The sequence below is a fragment of the Pieris rapae genome, chromosome 11 (genome assembly GCF_905147795.1).
Source record: "Pieris rapae chromosome 11, ilPieRapa1.1, whole genome shotgun sequence".
NCBI lineage: Eukaryota > Metazoa > Arthropoda > Insecta > Lepidoptera > Pieridae > Pieris > Pieris rapae.
In genome coordinates, this window is record NC_059519.1 from 5,592,388 (window position 1) to 5,614,699 (window position 22,312).

Genomic DNA, 22,312 nt, shown 5'->3' on the forward strand with positions numbered 1-22,312 from the left:
ACGGTAAAATCTAGCAATTATTTATTATAAAATCATTTATCGTCGTCCACTACTACGTGGTAGTTGTTCCTGCTTCTTTTGACAGCTTGTCTGCTCTCTCATTGTCCCATTTTCCCCTACAGGGTTTCCCCACAGTTGCACTCGCTGAATTGTAAAAAAAGGATTTATAGGAAAAAACTATATAGATATTTTTTCCTATAAATCATAGATAGTTTTTTTTATTAGTTTTTCCATAAACGCTTTTCTTTGGCCACCTTATACAAAAATACCAGGAAAAGAAAATAACATAACAATTTTGCAACGTTTTCCCTATTTTTTTCTTTAACTTGAAGAAAAAAACTCGAATGAAGATTTAAATTGCGTGTCTAGCTTGTGTGTTTCAAGTCGCATCTATCTCATCTATCCCATTTTTATTTCAATCATTATTTGTTACAATTTTAATAAATTAAGTTCGTAAACATGATTAAAAGAAAACTGGATTCTTTACTTATTTTCATGTTCAGTTGAAGAGTTAAAAACACAGACAACTATAATGTCATTAATTCAAAAAATAGTAGGAAGATATCAATAAAACAACACATGCTTGGAAATGCTATTTTATTACTTTAAAAGCATAGTCTTTACATATTCACTGATCCACATACACCATATAGCTGATACGGTGATGTTATCTTACATCGAAATTTTTATATTTAATACGGAGTTATTTTAAAAACATTCTTTTTCTTTTCATGTTTAGAATTTCAAAATACTTCACATGTCTCAATGTGCATTACTAAAATAACCCCCAAAAGAACTGCCACAAGCCTACGACATTAATTTAGAAAAGGTTATAATTGCGATACGATTTTCTAATTTTCCCTCAAGCCATTATATAATCCTGATTATAAATTGGTAATATTAGACATCCGTTTTATAAATATTTGTTTATTCAGAGAGACACTATAATGTGATAATGCATTAAAATGGTAACGAATTAGGCATTTCAAATTGTATGTAATCTATCTATACTTATGAATATCTTAAATTACAATATAACGCACAAGCCATATGAAAAATACTAAGTTTTCTTACCATACATTTATATTGCAACTGAATGTGGCTAAAATAAAATTAAAAACAATGAAGTAATTACACGGAACCACGCACACACAAAAGCATAGGAACGAATATACAACCCTTAACGCACACATTCATGGGTCACCACGCTGTATCGAGTTGTGCACACACACACCGTACAGCGGCAAATGCAGTAGTGTGCGTTAAGGGTTAGGGACGCGTTTGATGAACATTTTTTAATCAATAATTAAATAAAGTTAGGCATTTAGATGTATATCTGGAGTTTATAAAACTTGTTTGCCAATTATGTGATTTTTGTTTAAAAAAAATATGCAAGATGTTCTTTTATTATTTCGCCATCATCAAACCAGCCCCACTCACTCAGATTAAACGCTAAAAGGTAATAGCAGATGAACTAGTGTGGCGAAAGCCGCCTATTTACATAATCTGACAATTGACATGTCACAATACTACACACTTGAATACAATCCCACTGAACCTATACCAAAATATTTCTTACATATATAATAATATATTATCTATATATTTGGTTCTCACTAAAGTAAACGCTCGCACTGTACTATACATTCATACAAGGCATCGATGTATTATAAAATATGTTACTACGTAACCTGACATCAGACGAAGGCTTATACCAGCCACTTCAATACGTTTTTCGTAGAATTTAAAAAATATACGAAAATAAGATGTACTATGTATGTTGCTTGTACAAAGCGATTTTATATTGTGATAATTCTACACGTAATATATTTTATTACCTAGCAAACTTCTTAGAACCATTTCTATATTTGTGGTAGAGATTGTGGAATTTCCTTTCAGAAAAAGAATGAGACAAGATTTAAAAAGTTTCACTGAAATCGTTCACATGAAATATATGAAAATACTCAATAATACGGCAATACTTAGAAGTTCTGCCTTTTTTCGCTTAGTAATGTATAGATCCTGTGTAATTATATATTGAAGTGGCAAAGTTAAATCTGTCGATTTTTTAGTTCCATGAACCGTGATAAATATCGAAGATCACTCTAACATCACGCGTTATTATGTGAATATTAATATCAATATATTACTATCGTAAAACTATTATAAATAGAACCTCGCTAAGTCAGCTTATAAAACCTAAGGATAAAATTATGCAAACAAAATAAAATTTCACCACAAACATTTGTGACGAGAAGAAAATAAAATAAATAGATTTAAAATTAGATGCGGCCTTTATGCTGCAATTGTAAAAAAGTTTTTATAAAATTTTAAGCCATGTCAAAGTTCTTCAGTAATGTGACAAAACTCAAAATTAATCATCATTTATTTGTTTGTATCATCATTGGAAACTGTTTAATGGCTGTAAGATTGTCGTTTAAATCGCATTACTGAAATTACATATCTGACATGCATATTTTGACATTTGTCAAAGAACGACAGTAATTAGAAGAGACGTGCGCGTCGCTTCAGCTCGTTTCGACGCCATTGCGGTAGACGATAGAATTCAGCGCGAGAGAACTGAAGGATCGCTTCAAACTCTGCGTCCGATAGATGTCGCTGTAAATTATACATTCATAAATTTGTATTTGAAATTGTATGTGTATATGTTTTAGATCTTGCTTTATAACATAAAAGTTCGTATCACAAAGGAAGCAAATTCAAAAATACCTGATTTTAACAGAATTCGTTAAAATCCTGTATTTCTAAATTTTATACTTTAAATTAATACTTTACTAATAATATATTCAAAATTTATTCATCCGGTTCCTACGTTTCACGTCATTGGTCAGAGTAAGGTGTTAATGTCATTGCAGTAACAGCCGACATACATAGGCGAAGTCTCTTCCATCATGTCATACTTGACTCACGGCATATTTCTAAATACTTTTTGCTAGAAACTCCACAGTAAACGGTACAATTTGGGAGTGTATTTCTTCAAATCATGTACCTCAATATGTTTAAAATTACCTCTAAGTTAAGTCTATCGACGTCAGGCGGCAGACGGTAGTTGGTGATCAGCAATAGGTGGTACGGGTAGAGCTTAGCGGGTTCGTGCACCAGATGCGAGGTCGCCATGTTGGGCAGAGAGCGTCTCACAGACCCGCCCCTTACTCCGGCCGAACCCACAACGCTGCCCGCACCTGTCACTCCACGTACCAGTATACCGCCCTCTGTTGTCTGTTAAAATAAAGGTATTTGTATTTTCCAGCACCCTTATTCGTAAACATAAAATTGAAATGGCTAAATAAGTTACTCACCACAGCACTTCTATCCACATCAGTGATAGAGCCGGCAGAAACTGAAATTAAAGTCATGTCTTCATTTTACGAAGTCGATTCATTTTAAAATATAGGAAATTGACAACTACAAACCAAAATATAAGCGTTAATATTTTTTCGTTCAATGGTAAATATTTTTTATTTGAAGATTTATATTCATTTGACGACTTCATCGAATATTTTTTCTTCTTTATAATCTTAATCGAATTTTAGGAATTTCCGATCACATTCGTTTTAATAAAAAAATAAACATCCTGGAAAGCATGATGAGAGGGTTAGTAAGCCTGCGCCGCACTTATTATAATAGGATTCGAGCAGTACCTACTGAAGCATCAAGAATTTATGCAAACTACATAATCTCAAAAAAACATAATATATTTTTTATCTTTATTTTTATTATCACACAATTACCAATTATGCTCTACATCTACTGTGTGGAATAAAAACAGTAGCCGTAAAGTGCCCATATTTCTTAGAAAACTCAGAACTTCTATTCCATATTAAAAATAAATAAAATATTTTTTCTTATACTTTAATAGAAGTAGTCAAAAATGTAATAAGCTGCAAGAATAATACCAACAAATATAAACAAAATTCTTTTAAAAAAGGTTTTAATGGTAATTCCATACGATACTTCAGGCCTAACAACTTGCATAAAAATCCAGTATTGATGCAACATGATGGTATAAGCTGTGCTTCGTAAGCGAATGAAGGGTAACTCGTAATATGAAAAGCGAGGCGCACGCGTTACTTACTGCATAGATCCGTCCGCACTATGCGTGCAAAAACGATTCCATTACTATATATGTATACATTTTATCTATATGAGCTCATATTTTGTGATTTATCTCTTACTATCCATTAATATATACTACACATCGAAGAAATTTCATCTCTTAGTATAACTACTAAAATTACAGCTAGAGTCACAAATATTGACTTGATTGTAAAGTAAGGAATACATACTGTCTGATTTGCCGCTGCTGAAATCAGTGCTGTGAGTCTTATCGCCTAAGCCGCTGAATGTGAAGTCACCCTGAAATTTGAAAACAATATAGTAATTCATATCTGATCCCAGAGTCTAAACACCCAGACTTGTGACCTGCCAAATATAAGTGAAGGATTTCTTTCTCTTCCAAAACGAATGTTTCTATAGTCTGCCCGAGAGTTGAACCTAATGAATGGGTGAAAAAATTTAGAACATGAAACACGATAATTTAATGAGTGACACTGAATTTTATATTATGAATTTATCTTCAAATGTTTTAGAATTAAAATACTTACCTTAAAATTTATACGAGGAAGAGCTAGGAAAGTATCTTACCTTTTTGTAACCACTTTACTGCGGTTCAAATGAATACTGCAACTGCAAGGTTTGTACTGTTTCGAGAATTACTTACACATTTGTAGGGCTGCTTGTCGCGTTATACAATTATGGCAACACAGCTTATACTCACAGCGGTACTAGAAGAGAAGGTGTGCGACCTGGCGGAGAGACCATATCCGGGCCGCGGTGCCGAACGCAGAGACGATACAACTGCAACACTAGCCGCTGTCACACTCGCTCGGTATATGACTTACATATCTACTTGTTAGTATAAAGTGAGTGCGTCAAATAATGTTCTTATTTTCATGAGTTATAAAGTCGACCGAATCCAGGACAGAGTAATACTTACTTAAACATAATTTGTTAGTCATTCATAGTCATGGGATGTATCGTCAAGAGTCGCAGACATAGACATAGTCTTGGTTAGTGCGTAGTAATTCTTGTACAACTCACATTGCAGGGCGACATCCCGGAGGGCAGCGTGCTCGCTCGCGTCCCCGACCCGCCGCGTGCACCGAACACTACCATACAACACACACATGCACACATTGTACGCACACTGTATACGTTACTCACTCGTCTACAATACTAATTATACCGTTAACTGGTTTGTGAATTAAGAGACTACCTTAATTCATTATTCTTGTTATAACTGTGTTTAATAAGTCTAAACAGTCATAATGAGTATTGTAGATACTATATAGTAAGTCAATTCTTTATTTAACAAGCTATCGAAGATTTCTTTTCAAAATAATCTATTAAATTACTAATAAAATAATACCTCTTACTATAAATATGATAAATTAAAATGACAAAATATGACTGGTGAAAAGAAATCTTTATTCAGAATTATAATCTACGTGATAAATAAATCACTATCAGGGCCTGTTATGTTGAAGTAATGCCTCATAATAGCAGTAATTAAAATTAAATTTATTATAAAGAAATATAACTATGGTTTGGCAAAACGGGTAATTGTAATTCTAAAAATCTCAGAAAACTAAAACGTATTTTGTAGTTTTCAATAGTAATAATCAAATTATACTTTTGTCAACCACGACAAATTACTCATATTTGTTAATAAACACGTCTTAAGATTTTTGAGATCCTACGAATTCCAGAATCAAAATATACCATCAACAGGCCTCGATAGTAAAACAATACTATTGCAATTATGCGGACATCACATAGAAGTTTCGTTATAATAACTATAAATATAGCAGATTTTTAAAAAACACTTCTAAGAGATGTTCTGTTCTAGCAATCTATAAAAATGATTGCTTTTCTATGCAAATAGCTTAAAACAATGCCTAATTCAGTCTTTTCATCACAAAACAATATCGCAATAAGGATAGCTCCTGATAAAAATAATTTAAAAAAATCTGTAGCCATTTCCCATATTTAGTTTAATATTTAAATATCATAATTATTATCCTAATGTTTGGAAATAATGTTAAAGTCCATATTCTACTGGTTTAATGCAAATTATAAACTGTATGAACAGCGACTGTAGTCTTCCTAATATTGTAAATTATCACCAAATAAAGGCTTAAAATAATGTATAACTTTGGTGTGTATAAAAGATAATTGGTATAAGGATTTATGTTACAAACATACGATTATGATACTAGGACATGAAATAACAGTATAATGTGAATGTAGAGTTTATATTCAAGTGTGTATAATTGTCTCAGTATCTAGCAAAGAAGCAATTAGTATGTATAAAAGCAGATGATTTTTTTTATTCTTCTATATAAGCAGTATATGTGAACTCTCCTTTTACTAATAAAAGCTTCAATATCATGCATACTACAGCCAAGCAAGTACCTGAATCCAAAATTATTCACAAAATTTCCATTATCAAGCACGCGAAGATAATAAATCGTTTTGTTTAACATATATAAGGCATTTTCTTTTTAATTAACAATGAAAACTTTGTAAATAATAAAAACAAATAAGCAACTCAATTTTGCCCATCGACACTACTGAAGCCCCCTTCTTTACCTGCACGCGCCCGCCGATTGTCGCTCTACAAAGTTACTACTCTATCCAAATTAAATGTTGCCAGTAAGACATCAATCGAAATAAATACTGTAACCCAATTCAGTTGTAACATTAGTATGTTAGGCGTAGTTTGTTGCTATCCCTTAGCTAAAAATATGTAATCAAATTCCTTCGTAGATAACATTTTTCCAAATGTGATCGACAAATTTAATATTACTTAACTTAACACAATTAATTCTCAAATTATGTTTAGCTAAGGGTATGCAGTGTATAAACTTGAACGAGAAGTGAGAATGTAAAACGAAAGACGAAACTACAGTTTCGTATGATTGTGATTAGTCAATAGTATCTAGTCCATAGTTTTTGATTGACCAATCACGAAGCAGAACAGCGTTACATCTTTCTTTTTACGTTCTATTGGATAAGTTTATTTGTTTAAATTTGCTACCTATAAGTGTATAGGATAGAGTAGAGTAAATGAAACATCTAGATGTTAGTATTAAAATATGTGGAAAGACAAATCATAGATGAAAGTGTATAAAATTGAAAGCCGGTAGTGATAAAGTCATTAATTCTACAATACTTTTCATAAACAAAAGTAATTTATAGCCTATTCCCAAAGCGTTAAATATAAGTTATCTATGCCAACCCGAAACGTTTCAATATTAACCAACGCGATTCGCTAACAAAGACGAAGGAGTCCAACAACATTGTATCGATTTAATTTATTTACAATCTGATAAGGCAAAACATTATATTGGCTTAAACCGTTATATGTAGCTAGTTTACTATTAAAAGAGTTTGATTTGTATCCGCCAAACATTATTACTAATAAATACAATTAAACGCCGCCAGTATCTTCGGAACCTTGCCTGAAGGGACTCCTTTTAGTAATATAGTATAGTTATAAAATTATATATTTTAAGGTTTTTAAATTTAGGTTCATTAGTTAATTCTTATATTATTTGTGTCATACATTATAACATACGTCATGAAATTAATATAATTAAAAAATGAAAGAGTTATGTATTATAAGGTCGTACGATTGAAACTTGGGCATTTCGTATTTAATTGTACGTTTCGGGTATGCAATTGTACGCGAAGTGAAATTCCTCATTTGCCAAATCATTGCTCAATTAAATTTTATTACGATGTGTTTTGCTTTGCGGTTCATGTGCGATAGTGATGATTAAAAATACATTTTTAAACACTCACCATCGTTAGTGTGATATGTTTGTACTGAAATTAATTATTTTTATTGAGAATTTTGCCAGTATATTTATATGTATGAAAGTGTTATTCCTAAAATGTATAAAATATACGGAATACCGTCATTTAAATTCTTAATGGTTTGTCTTTCGCACTAATAAATTATACCCTATATATTATTATGCGATTATCCAGAGAAATTCAAGGGTGTTATTTTGTGTGTCTGTGCTTGAAATCAAATGTTATAAAGATTATTACTAGAAGAAAACATAAAAAAGTTATGGCATTCTCATTTTACAATAGAACCCATAACTCAATATGTTTCTCAAAAACTAATACAATCTTTAATATTATCGAAATTATAAAACTTCAAATATGGTTCTCTCTCTTTAAACTTTTCTAGATTTAATACGTTAAGTTATTATTTTTTTTTTATAATAATTTATTTCAAATTTAATTGTAAAACTGTTTTTTTGTTCTAATCAACAGCGTTTCGCGTGCATGGTCACGAAATGAATGACGCATAAAGGTCAGTTCAGTGACTAAACAAGTAATAATAGCGCCACTTTCAGTAAGCCGAGAGTGTTTTATTTTAAATTCAAAATAAATGATTTTAAAATTCAGTTACATTTTTTTTCGACTGCTTCCAAACTAGTCTTAATTTTTACAAATTTATTAATATTGTTTGTATATTTTTGTTATAGTTATCATACCGTTATAAGATGGAACGTGGTGATGATCAAGCTCGCAGTCATGGTGCTTCGCTCTGTCCAAAGTGCGAGAGGGCGAAGCGCCCACTGGCGACGAATAGCGGAGACGGGACATTGCCTCGCGGGCTGCCGATGGAGTCCTAGAATTAAGACTAATTATATAAGGTGTTCATTACATTATAAAAAAAACTAGGTAACTAAAAATTACTAAATTTTATCATTTTTTAAAAGTGAAGCAAATAATTAGTTTTCAAACCTGCTAGCATTTCTAGGATCTAAGTTAGCCTTCTTCCACTGTTGTAGCTTTTCACGCTCCTTTACTTCTTTAAGAAACACCTGAAATTTATAACAAACATATTTTCATCACGTCCTTGTTTAAAAATTTAGAATTATATTAAGAACTAAACCATAACGTATACATACGCCGCGTAACGTATAACGCACACGTAAAAAATCCGTAAAGAATAACTTTATTTAATGAAAGAGATTTCTTTTAAGTTAAGTTTATCGCAAATTTTTTCATCAATCGAAAGAACAGGCAGTGATGTTTTAATTTAAAATCCCTTATCCAGAAAATTAAAAATGGGCCATAAATTGTGAATATGTTATACATATATTGAATTCTTTATCTCCCAATATAAAATGTTTATGAACCGTATTCGAACCGACTTCGAGACTCTTAGTAAAATGTCAATCCAGTTTTATTTAAAAATATGATGGCAAGTATTTTCAAGAACATAACTTTTACAAGTTTAAATATGTTTGTATTAGTCCGAACAGTGTTTATTTACATAATGTATTTTCGAGTACTGCCTTACCTGTGCAATACCAGAGTCGATCTTAGACAATTCCTGTTCTTCCTTACGTAGTTTGATATCGTGTCCGTTTCCGTTTACTTTCGCGGCGTCTGCTTCGTCGTCACTTTCAGGCACGCCTTTGTATGTATCCGACCAGCGGCGGCGACGTTCTAAAAATTACATACAATTTTTTTATTTAAAACCATATCTTATATTAAAAAATAATCCTGTAAGTTATGACATATGTTTTCAAAGCATTAGCCGTTCTTTTTGACGCATTTTAGCAGTTGTACAAAATATATATATGTATATAAATTTTTTATAAATTTTTTAACAAAATAAAAACATACCAGGATCGGTGTAAGGATAAGGCGGCGCTGGGAAGTCATCCCGTTCTATCTTGGGTTTGGTTCCCGGCGGGGGCTTATACGCTGACGGGTAGTGGGACAATTCTATCGGTTCCTGAAATTTACAATCCTAAGAATTATAAATATGGAAAAACTTAGATCAGTTGAAACTGATAGAATTTTCTTATTCTGCTTTTTCAAGACAATGATTTATTCGTTTATCTAATTTGATAGTTACTTTTTTTGGTAGAAACTGATTCGTATCAAAAACCTTTTATTTTTAGCCAAAATTCATATCGTGCCAAAAATAAATAGTATTTTTTAAATTACCAAAAAAATATCATAACGGCAGTTTAAGCCTAATATAAAGAGAAAAAATACCTCGTTATTCATATGCGGTGATTTCGGCCTTGGTGTCTCAGCCCTCATGGAGTCCACAAGCACCCTCATACCGGGACGAGAGGATGCCTTACTATTCGGACGAGAGCTGGTTCGGTTACTGGCGCTCGCTAGAATTTATACATATAACTATAGATTGCATAGATTATTCAGATTGTAAATACGCGCTTTTTTGCCCACAAATAAATTAGATAAACAATTGATTGAACTAATATTTCAATGGCTTATATGGATTATACTAACTAATGTTTCTTTTATGTATTCCGCGTGGTAGAAAAAAATTACTTATCAGAATAGATACTTCTACACATACATGGTGGCCTATGAAAGTGAGGAGAGGCTGGTGGCCTATCCGCAACTGTAACGGGCCGTCGCAGCCTCGCAGGTTCGCCGGTTAGATAGGAGAACGCGGTGATCCGGTGCGGAGAGGTTTCCGAAGAGCAACGACATGAACGGTATTCCCGAAGGGCCAGCCCTGGAGAGACCGTACGGTACCCGCTTCCATACTAAAATAACATATTACTATGAAATTGAGCTAATTAATGTAAATAATAAAATGTATGAGAAGAGTAAAGTAATAGAAGAAGTTTTAGTAAAATATTAATATTCCTGTCTGAAGGACCAGAAATAGAATGCATATTTAAATAATATTTATAAATGTGTGTAATATAAAATCAGTTCAATATAAAAAAATATGTTTATTATAAGATACACGTATCACTTATTCCACGGCATTAAATTTATACTATTTATAAACTTAAAATATAAGATGAATATAAATCATATATACTTTAAATTTACTACCAATATTTAAACAGTTACTACCAATAAAAAAATTACATTACGCATTCACATGCAGAAAATGATAAAAGGAAAGGAAAAAGGTGTAAATGGTAACTAAAAATAAAAAAAGCCTCTAAACAAATCAATTTTTTAAGAAATATTAAATTAATATTTTTAGATTTAATTTAGTTTCCGCCTAAAAGTCAAAATCAAATAAGACGTCAAACTTTTTATCAAATTGGTTTGTCAAAAGGCTTTGCAAAATAAAATAAAAATCGGACCTTCCTATTGAGACTACTGTAGGGGCTGCAGTATGATCCGTTGACACTCGGAGTGCGTGACCGCATCGAGAACTGAACACGACAAGCTATGGTTGTCTCACTCGCTCTCACGTAAAGACGCCATGTTGCCAGATAGACAACATAACGTCTAATGATTCGAAATAGCAGACTTCATATGGGGATGAATTAGCTCAAAACATTGAAGTATTCTGCTATTTCGACAGTGAAAACAAAATGAGCTAAAAATAGATTTAAAACATGATATAAACAAGCTGACAAATAAAATAAAATTTGAAAAATGTTTCTCTGTACAAATGCATAATCGAAGCATACGCAAATGAATTTAAAATGCGATAACAACATGCTTCACTGAATAACTCGAACATAACCAAACTAATACACTAAACCATTCTACTTTGTGCATTTAAAAAAAATTTAGACCTTAGTTTTTATGGAAAATATGAAAAAAAATTCATTTTAGTACTTTTACTATGAATTTAAGTATATATCGTTAACGTTTACGTAAAATTTGTGTGAAAAGTCTTAGTTAGGTATATGAATCTTAGGCACTGTAAAAATTTTCACACAATTTTTTTTAACTAATGGTACAGCAGCTGAAAGTTTTTATGTAGATATTGATATATCTAGGCAATCTTGTTTTACCTGTAATTCTGAAGAAGCGCGATCTAACGCCAAGGGATCGAGTGGAGTAAGAGGAGCATGGGGCGCGGGCCCACAACGCGGGTGCCATATAGCTGCACCCTGAAGGAACATCTCTTCGCCATCCCCAAACGGATCACCACATTTGCTGCAACGCGCGCACGTAGGATGGAAATGGTGATTCTCCCCCGCCTGGAATTGATAATTTGTGGCTCATGTAGATTTTAGATTACTTATGGCAGTCATATATACTAAGTCAGATAAAACTAAATTTAGACTTTAATAGGTCATTGTAAGGAAGAGATAAACTATTTAATTAATATAGAAAACACACAAACAACAAAAATGAATTACTTACATTTGTATATGTTTTGTAGTGTATATTATAGTTTATATGGTAAAATATACTTAGCAATTCATTTATTTATTTAATTAAGTAAATGAAACATTTCTTTAACGAATAGTTATTGCTAGCATACGTTTCGCGTGCTTAGCAATTGTGGTCACAATATCACATTTGCATTGAAATCCGTTTTAGGAGTTTCGTTTATATGTAAGAGGAGAGCAATGGGAATATTACTAGTAATGAACTATGACATAACTAAAATTACTTGTCAATCCGCACAACTGTTAAAACATTGTGAAACTAACTAACTAACAACATATTTAAGTCGTAATTGTCTTACAATGACCTAAAGCTCTTTGTTTTCGTTCCAATGACTGGATTGATTAAATTAGTTTCGGTTCGAATCGATTTGTTACTTTCCAGACAATTGTTTTGTAAGTGAAATTTCGTGTCACCGATCGCACCAAATATACCTCTATTTAATATAAACCGTTTGTTTAATATATTTTAAGTCTTTGTTGAGTATCTATTGTAAAGTAATTAATTAAGTATTTTCGTTACTCGTGTGTTTTCTATTCTATCGAATAGTTTATCTCTTCGTTACAATGGCCTCTTAATGTCTAAATTTAGTTTTAACTGTATGCAACCTATATATAACACTGTATCGTTTATAAATTAAAATTATTCAGCATTTGTATTACCTAATGTTGTGTTAAAATGTTTTTCATTACATCCAATGTTTATGAAATTGAGGCTTTATACAAATAGTTAAAAAATCGAGAAATATAGATCGTTAAAAGCAGACTAATTAAGGGAACATAATATACGTAACAAGCTTAAAAAGTAGTATCCCAGGACCCTTCATTATTTGCCATGTGCGCAATATATTCCGCATTTACATTAAGAAAATAACAGGTATGTTACCTGTAAAACCTTTCCAGAAATGAACCTCTGGCAGTAGGCACACCTAACTCCATACAGCCTCTGATAGTCCCGCTCACAGTACGGCACTCCATTTCTTCCCATATATTCCCCTTGAAGAACAGTCCCACACTCGCCGCAGGCGAAACACCAGGTGTGCCATTGCCTGTCTAGGGCTACGAGAGCTTGACCCTCGGACAGCTCTTGACCGCAGCCAGCACATTCTAGAAATTGGATTTAGGTCGTCTACACATTTATATTTATGGAAATATGTATTTTTTATAATAATCCCACACCAGTAATTCATTTCTTCTAGATATGATATTTAGCTTCTTCGTGTGTACTAACCATAAAAGTTTGGCCTTCATTTCAAACTCAGATTGAAAAAAATCTTAGATCAGACCGTGATAGTCGATCGATCTCCAATCTAATATAAATCCGTTGATTGGTTATTGGGACACTTTTATCTATATTTGGAATAAGAACTCTATCTCAGATGGTCAAAAATGAGATAGGTAATTGGATTTGGCCGTTAAACACACCAAACATATACGGTCGAGTAGTTTTATCAAAATAAATATTTAAACAGGCATTATAACGTGAAGCAAAACTTCCTGAATATAAATGACATTATGCCATATCATTAAATCAACAAAAAGTGCAAAAACATCAAGGTCTGTGTAGATGACGTTATTGTTTAAATTTGAGTCATTTCCATTATTATGTACGAATTCTGGTTTACGTAATTCTTGTGCTATTGATAGTTGAGCCTTGTCTGTATAGAAATAAGACTTAAGTGGCAATGACTTATTTTAAATAAAATCTTATTTTGTTTAACTATTAAGGGTAAAATTGTAATAAAAAAATAAAAAAACTTATTTAGACTTAGGTACTATTTTTTGAGGTGAATTCATAATATATGTATACAAAGGTATCTAAAATATATAATTTATAGTGCTATCATATAAAGAATCACACACAGGTCATGAAATTGTAATGCTTGGATATCTTAAGGAAAGCCTGAGGAAAAAACTGGGACGAAGTGTACGTAATTTTATACGTAAGTACAGAGTTATTTTCTTGTCAATTCTGTTCACCATAAACATCTTCTGTTAAACCCGGTCACTCACCATTTGGATCCGGCTGTCTCTGATCAATTTGGTCGCGATCTGAGACAGGTGACACTGGTGAGGCGGGCGTGACCGGTGCAGGGGAAGTGGGTGAAGCCGTTGGCGACCTCGCTGCTCGCGCTGTATGCTTCTGTGGTGCAGCCGTACAGGTGGCACAGATTACTTCTGTGCCCGTATATGTGACCTTCTCGCCTGATGGGAATGCGCGTCTGAAATACATAATTTCAATTATATAAAATTGATATCCTCTCGAGGCCTCGATAATGGGTATTTTCTTATATATTTTTTTATTATGCCAATATTTTATTTTTGTTACTTGATTTTTATTTAGTAGAAATGTTTTATGTGGCATTAATGTGTTTTTGTCGTCGCGACTATACCTTTTTTTTTATTTATAAAAACTAAAACCACAATAAATTTGTCATGTCATATATTACATCAATTTCAATATGATGTATCGACTGAAATGTATTTTAACAGTCGTAATATATTATTTATTGAAATAAACCCTTGAAGGATTCGTACTAATCTACGTATAGATAATTAAATATATACGTACTTGCATCTTGCGCATGTAAAGCACTTCTGGTGGTAAGTGTTGCCGAGTGCGGAGACCACCTCACCTTCAACATACTGGTTGCAGGCCGCACAGCGTGTACCAAATGCGCGCTGGTAATCCTGAGTTATACAATACACATTACATATTATTTTTACTATAAGAAAAGACGTTGTGTAACTATTAAAACGACACGCACATAGACGACACAAAAATTTACACTTGTTAACACGGGTACAATAATTTACATTATTAACACCTGCTTATTAATTTCATGTTGCCTCAACGGTCTGGTTTCAAGTCCTCACCTGTGGGCAGTAGTAATATCCATCCTTGCAGAAGAAACCACCTCGAGCCAGCGAAGCAGAACATGTACGGCAGGTAAAGCAGGCCATGTGGAAGTACTTGTCGGAAACGCGAAGGACCTCGCCACTACACTTGCCTCCACAGGCGCCGCACATAACTTTCCCTATAATAGATTAATTTAATTTAATATAAATTATATAGATGCTTTTAAAGTATTTAACAACTGTATATAGATTAAGAGTAATGCATAAAAACCATAATTATGTATGTATTATGTAAGTTTTATCTGCTCAAATGTGAAATACCAAAATCAGTTTATTGACAACATATTTAGTTGTTCCGAAGTCATATTTGTAGATTTAATTATGCGACGAAAACAGAACAAGAAATTTTTAGGAAACAAATATATTATGAAAATGATGTTTAATATAAAACTAGGTGTTATGTACCAAAAAAATTCAGTTCTACTAAAACTTTCACCAATATCAAAATTTAATGCACTTACATATTATGAGTTTTAATATACATTTATGAATTTTGGTCATTGCACACAATAAAATTGCATCATCTTCTATTTCGTGCCCGTTGAATACTCAAAAGTACAGTTCCTATACATCTCAAATAAGAACTATAAAGTTCATAATGATTGTAATTTGTAGCGATAAAGCGAAGTAACGTTGTTCGTGACTGTCATAGATTGACCGCGGACCTTTTGTGCATCTTATACCTCACGAATATTCTATAAAACATCTTTACATGATTTTCCTATTGATTCCATATAGATAATAAAATAATAATTTGGAAATACCTATAAGTTGTATTCGCTTAACCCAAATTGTATTTTGTAAAATTATGATAAAAAACGTCATATTTACATATGTAGATTAAAAATATTCTACTTCTCTTACGCCCGAACCCAATAATTAATTCATAATCTGAGATCAGACCGTGACAGTCGATCGATCTCCTATCTGCGTCCCAATAACCAAACCCTACAAAGACAATCCATTTTTGGCAACGGATAGAATGCATACTCTTCGCTCTTTACACTCATATTTTATAGTCAATAAAAACCAAATAAAGTAAATAAAACCGTACAAATAATATTAAAATATAAATATCTATGTTTAAAACATCTTAAATAGCTTTTTATTTAAAAACTGGTGTAAGTAAAATCATAAGATAGGATCCTAGCACAGTTGATCTGTCATTTCAAGGTCTATCCACATACCCCGATCCGACCTACCATCGACAGATTGTATCAACAGATGGCTATTACAATCCATCGATTGGTTATTGTCACATTTTTATCAATATTTGGATTAAGATGTCTATCTTAGATGGACAAAAATGGATTGAGATAGGTCATTGGGTTTGAGCGTTAGTGAATCATAACATAGTAATTCTTATTAACATTTCACCAATTGACCTTTGTCTAAAGCCCGCATTTCTTAAATCCTTCAAATCATCCTTAATCTCAACGCTGATTTAATTTATTTAAACATTGTTTTTGAGTTGCTAACATTTATTAATGTAATGGGTTATTGTATTTTTTTACTTGTAACCGTTATATAATAAATACCAACTACATATATGGATATTTATAAACCAGTTACCGATTACATATTTAGTTTTTACGGACTAAATATGATACCTAAATACCTTACCATATTCCGGCAGTCAAACTATTTAAAATGTTTACCAGAAATAAATTTATTTTATTGTTCTCACTACTTCCTAAGCAGTAGATCACACATATGTCAAACAATACGATGTTATTAGCTCGGTTTTTACAGGAAAAAACCCGTGGTCTTAGTACTGTTTGGGTTTTCGTATCTGTTTCGTGATATTTTTTTTATTATCTTTGTTCTTGACACACGACGTCAACTTTTTGGATCTAACGCATGCCGGTATCCTCACGATGTTTTCCTCCACTCCAGTGATAATATGCACACAGACAGAAAATCTGTTTGTATGAGACCACAGGGATGACAGTCAATGAATACTGCTGCTAGTTAACAGGAACAGATGTCTGATTATCTATGTGTTCACGAAATGCAAGCCTAGACTAAATGCCTTCCCTTAAAAGATATGTAGTACAAAAAGTACTTTTACGTTTCGTAATCCCGCATGTGGTCAATTCGATTACACGCAGCGCAGCGCGTGCGCATCGAAACATTTGCTTTCAATTAATTCGTTAAGACACGTAAACCACAGGGTAGCCTTCGTGCTCAGCTGAGCGATCTTCCGTGTTTTACGCTGAATTATACATTTCATACGATTCATTTATTAATTCAAAATAAACTTAGTATAGGATTCTTCCAAGCTGGACCATTTATGCTTTTACATGACACACACGGCTTTTTAAAATGCATTTTTAAAACGACTAATCAATGTCTTGACTGCGATTAGTCTAGAGATGTTATTATTGGTAACAAACAAACAAACAAAATATTCATAATATAGGTAAACAAGTACACTTTATGAACGTCAAAAAATTTAAACTAAGTAACTAACTGTAAATTTACATTTACTACCAATTCGCAAGTCAAGGGCGTAGAGCGGGCAAGAAGAACTGGCAAGAAACAACAGCATCCTTTCGGTCTCTTTGGTAAGAAATAGTGATGCTGTGCGATTTTTAGTATATGATATATTTTTAGGCTTGCCTATTTAGACTGCTACACAGACCATAATAAATGAATTATTAAAAAGGCAATGACCGTTAGGATGCACTTTTAAATCTTTATTATTCCGAACGACTAACCGTGTCTTGACTGTGATTGGTTAAGACACGTTATGCTCGACAACACCGTTTCAGTCTCTTTGGTAAGACAGGGCTAGGTTGTTCGATTTTTAAAAGTAGCTAGGGCCCGTCATCAAAAAAAAAGTAAACATAGCCTTAGAGCTTGATACACTCACACAAAGAAGTGTAATAAATTTTTAGTTTATCTTATCATTATATTATTATTGTAATTAAGTCATTTTGCCACATCAATTTCTGTTAGCGTACTGTACCACATTTAGGAAGGAGCCAATGATTAACACACCCAATAGTTTAATAGCGGAGAGTGTTCACTGTTTACAAACAATTTTATTCAATAAACCCGAACCACTTAAGCCAGTTAGTTAAACATAACCAACAATCATACATCATATCTTCATATAAGTAATAAATTATAGGCAGATCGCACATTAAAAACCCACTTGACCATATTTGTAATTGATCAATATAATAGGCGATAAAAAGCAGTTACCCAAAAACGGAGGTAGCACTTTTTGTGGTTAATCCGGTTTCTATAATGATACGGTACCCGTCTCACTGTCTAAAACGTCTGAGCTTGATTGTTTATAGTTCCTTAGTTAAATAAAATATCTACCATTTACGTCCCAATATGTTACTATATTGGGACGATGTGAAGCAAAACAATACAAGTTAATAGTATTGTTTTGCTTCACATCCTTTCACCTATTTATAAGTAATATTGTTACGGGAAATTATAGCTATAACCTACGCTCTTCCGAAAACTATATTCTATAAACCCATTTAAAAACTCTTTCTTTTCCTGTCTCTGTCTCTTTATCTGCCTTAAAATCCACTTACCAATGCCCAACCATTACTTGTCCACATCGTATCCCTAAATTTCTTACTAACTGATCTTACTGATTCACTTCGTGATTCACGAGTCCTTTTTTCGCTGTCTACATATGTTTTCACTGTCTTAAACGTTTGAATTGGATTCATTATTTTTGCCTAAGTAATTGTAAATGTTTTGTTTAAAACTACAAACTTTTTGCGCCCATTACCTAATTTTTATTTTTCACTGTTTCTCAAGAGTTCGATTGAAAGCGATAATTTACATTGAATTAATTTAATTGTATTGTATTTCCGTATAACAGCATCAAAGTGTAAATAAATAAATTATATTGGACACCATTTGGCTTGCGAAGGCAGCTTTAAATGGAGCTGTATGGTTTGCATCATATGGCATAAGTTTCTCAACAGATCTCGACTCGTTATTTCACCATTTTTACGTTGACTGTCTTATTGCCGATAACAGCGGACAATGGTAGTGTATATGTGTATATTGGCCGAAGCATAATGTTAATACGGAACCATAAAACGCTATGAGAATAAATATTCTTCTATGAGTCATCAATAGTCTATAGTACAATACTAGTACGCATTATACTTTTTGCTTGATAATTTCCACCATTGTTATTTAATAAGATCTAATTTCGATAAACGCAATGAATTTTCTTGTAACGCATAGTTTTTATGACTTGATCACAACATGCAACTTTTAGATTAGATTTTATTCATAGCACAGGGGGCAAACGGGCAGGAGGATTACCTGGTACCGCCGCCTATGGACACAATGCCAGAGAGCTCGCGAATGCGTTACCGGTCTTTCAAGAATTGGCTTGGCTTTTCTTGAAGGACCCTAAGTTGAATTGGTTCGGAAATACTTCAGTGAATAGCGCCACATAGCGGTAGTTTTTCACAATTTGTTGACCTGATTGAAGCGATTGCTTAGCATGATGAGAGGCCTCATAATAGAATTGTGATCTAAAAAACACTTTCTCGTTCCTTTTTCGTATTCCCAAAACTATGTCTAAGGTAACATGAAGCACGATTATGGTCTCATGGAATGCGTCTCCAGTCTCCTGGCAATGTGCCACACGTTATATTTAGCTAAGACTTCTCGACTAATGGACGGATCGTTTTTATCACTTTTATGGCGAGTATTCTTACTTCTTAAGTATTCTTTAAACGTCTTGGAACTATTAACATCCTTCAACATATAATTAAATTAGTAGATTAGGACAATGATTTATTTTTAATAATAAGTTAATTGTTATGACTTAACTTTTGTTACGGTGAAGGAAAACATCGTGAGGAAACCGACATGTCTTAGACCCAAAAAGTCGACGGCGTGTGTCAGGCACTGGAGGCCGATCACCTACTTGCCTATTAGATTTAAAAATGATCATAAAACAGATTAAGAAATCTGAGGCCAAAACCTAAAAAGGTGGCGCTATTGATTTATTTTTTAACTTTGTTAGTATGAAACGTAAAAGTTTGTTATTTTTAATAAATGCGATTTTTTTATAAATTTCGGAGTTGAGTTATCACTGTCTTATCAAATCCAATAAATAAACTGCGGTTTTTGTTTCCAAAAATCATTCGCATTTGTTACGCGATACTAAGTACTGTTATTTGACCCTGACCGGACGAACACTTGAAGGTCCCTTAGCTTTAACAACTGGGAAGACTTCGTAAGTACAGTGTCAAGTGCATAAAGATCAAAGCAGAATGTGAATTACAGTAAAAACCAAGAACTGTCATTACGTCTGTTCGCAATTTGTCGGCATCATTATAATATTACTGCTACGTGAGACTATCTGAAGTTACTTTTTTGCGATCCTATTACTCTGCTGAAGTGCATTGTAAATTCAATAGTCTTAGTACAGTATTATTATACTTTTAAATGTAAGGTGGAATCTTACATAAAAAAAACAGTTTGCCAGCAGATGAAATACGAGATCCTACCGTGACAATAAAGTGGCATAGCATTTTAAAGATATTATCTTTGTATTATTGCCAAACACATGTATGTATTACTGACTTAGTCAGTCTATCAGGGCAAATTGAGGAGTTTAAATGAACTCAATTATATACAATAGTCTTGTAAAAAATAATTTAAAAAAAGAACGTTTTTATGCTTCAGTTTTTAATCGTTATATTCAGTTTCACAGACTTTATATAGTACTATATAGTCTGCAGAACTATCGGACAGTATATAAATTCAAACAATATCGTGAGATGAAAATGAGCGTGAGTAATCGAGTTGGTACGATCTGATTCAATACAACTCGTGTTTACGATAATGCCAATTGTTACTATTTGTACACGACTAACGTTTTAAATTGTTCCCAGGATAAATAGATTGGTACTGGTTATTTATTGAGCATTATTCTAGTCTGAAAGCGAATTTAAATACGCTGGATCTTTTGGTTCAATATAACGGCAATTGGATTGTAATGATGTTTTGTTTTGGTGTAATACTTTTCTATTTCTCTGTTCCTCCACTTAAAGTTTGGTCAACAACTCTCTTATATCAATACAATAAATGCGAAATAATTAAATGCTAATAGCTTGAATCGAATGCTAAATGTATGTAATATAAATATTGAAGAATCTGCATGCGTCTGGTTCTATAATCTGGCTAATACTCTCGGGGCCGCGTACCTCATACGATTTACGAAATTGCCGCGCTTAAAAAACTAAGAAATTCTGAGTGAACAAATTATAGTTGACTCATACAATCTAGTAAATTTACAATTATTTAAGGAAGTGTAAAATTACTTTCTTATTTGTTTGTTAACATAAAGGCTATACGTAAGTGGTGTTATGAAATATAAAAAAAAAACATAAAACTGTAAAAAGGCTTGAAAGCCTGGAAGTAAAAGTGCTGATGAGAAAGATATTTGAGACGTTTTATCGATACCGTTGGTTCAAACTAGCCACTGGATAACGGTCTGATCGTTATCATACTAGCTGATTGACACTAAGATTTGTCACTTGTTTTCGCTTCGGTGACTTCACTTATTTTATCACCGAGGTAGATTTTACTGATAAGTTATACTCCATTCTTTCGTTCAGTAGGATCTAATTCTATACATAAAATAATTAAATGCAGATGTTACAATCATTTTTCCAATACTATCGACATTTATGGCAAAATTTAGCAGCTCTACATAATTTTACGTTTGCGCCTCAAATTTATGTATCTGTTTCGTGATAATTTGTTTTTTTATAATAGGTAAAACCTTTTGTTCCTCAAACACGCCGCCAATATTTCGGATTCTAAGCATGCTGGTTTCTTCACTATGTTTTCACCGTACGAGCGAATATATAGACAGAAACGCCATTGGTTTTCAATCGAAGTTCGAACATACGATCTTAGACATGAGTGTCGCACGTTCAAATCACTGGTCCACACTATTCATGAACCAATTGTTCAAAAGAGTTCCGAGTTTTAAATTTTATAATCAAAGCTGAATTTATTATTTCTTACCATTGCCCAGAGTATTTAAAATTCAGAGAAAAGCCACAAACAGAAGTCATTAACTCAATATAGTAACAGACTAAAAGGTCACAGGTTACAGAGGCTGTTAGCCAATTACCTTTACT

The 22,312-nt window shown here is 32.7% G+C and overlaps 1 protein-coding gene across 5 annotated transcripts in view; it reads right to left on the reverse strand.

Moving 5' to 3' along the window:
- Positions 1-580: 580 nt before the first annotated feature.
- Positions 581-22,312, reverse strand: part of LOC110994136 (actin-binding LIM protein 2) — a 71,799-nt gene continuing 50,067 nt past the window's right edge. For 2 of the 5 annotated variants that reach the window (XM_045630237.1, XM_045630236.1), the window contains exons 2-19: positions 15,120-15,280; positions 14,815-14,933; positions 14,256-14,464; positions 13,129-13,349; positions 11,862-12,050; positions 11,199-11,270; positions 10,448-10,640; positions 10,117-10,244; positions 9,739-9,850; positions 9,410-9,558; positions 8,848-8,927; positions 8,595-8,731; positions 7,888-7,911; positions 4,799-4,878; positions 4,308-4,377; positions 3,321-3,361; positions 3,031-3,240; positions 581-2,619 (exon numbers count right to left, since the gene is read on the reverse strand). In XM_045630237.1, coding sequence (XP_045486193.1) covers positions 2,506-2,619; positions 3,031-3,240; positions 3,321-3,361; positions 4,308-4,377; positions 4,799-4,878; positions 7,888-7,911; positions 8,595-8,731; positions 8,848-8,927; positions 9,410-9,558; positions 9,739-9,850; positions 10,117-10,244; positions 10,448-10,640; positions 11,199-11,270; positions 11,862-12,050; positions 13,129-13,349; positions 14,256-14,464; positions 14,815-14,933; positions 15,120-15,280 — 2,309 coding nt within the window. In that variant the 3' untranslated portion in view covers positions 581-2,505. Of the gene's footprint in view, positions 2,620-3,030; positions 3,241-3,320; positions 3,362-4,307; positions 4,378-4,798; positions 4,879-5,121; positions 5,190-7,887; positions 7,912-8,594; positions 8,732-8,847; positions 8,928-9,409; positions 9,559-9,738; positions 9,851-10,116; positions 10,245-10,447; positions 10,641-11,198; positions 11,271-11,861; positions 12,051-13,128; positions 13,350-14,255; positions 14,465-14,814; positions 14,934-15,119; positions 15,281-22,312 lie in introns of those variants that run through there. The other 3 variants (XM_022260642.2, XM_022260643.2, XM_045630238.1) reach the window with 3 other exon arrangements.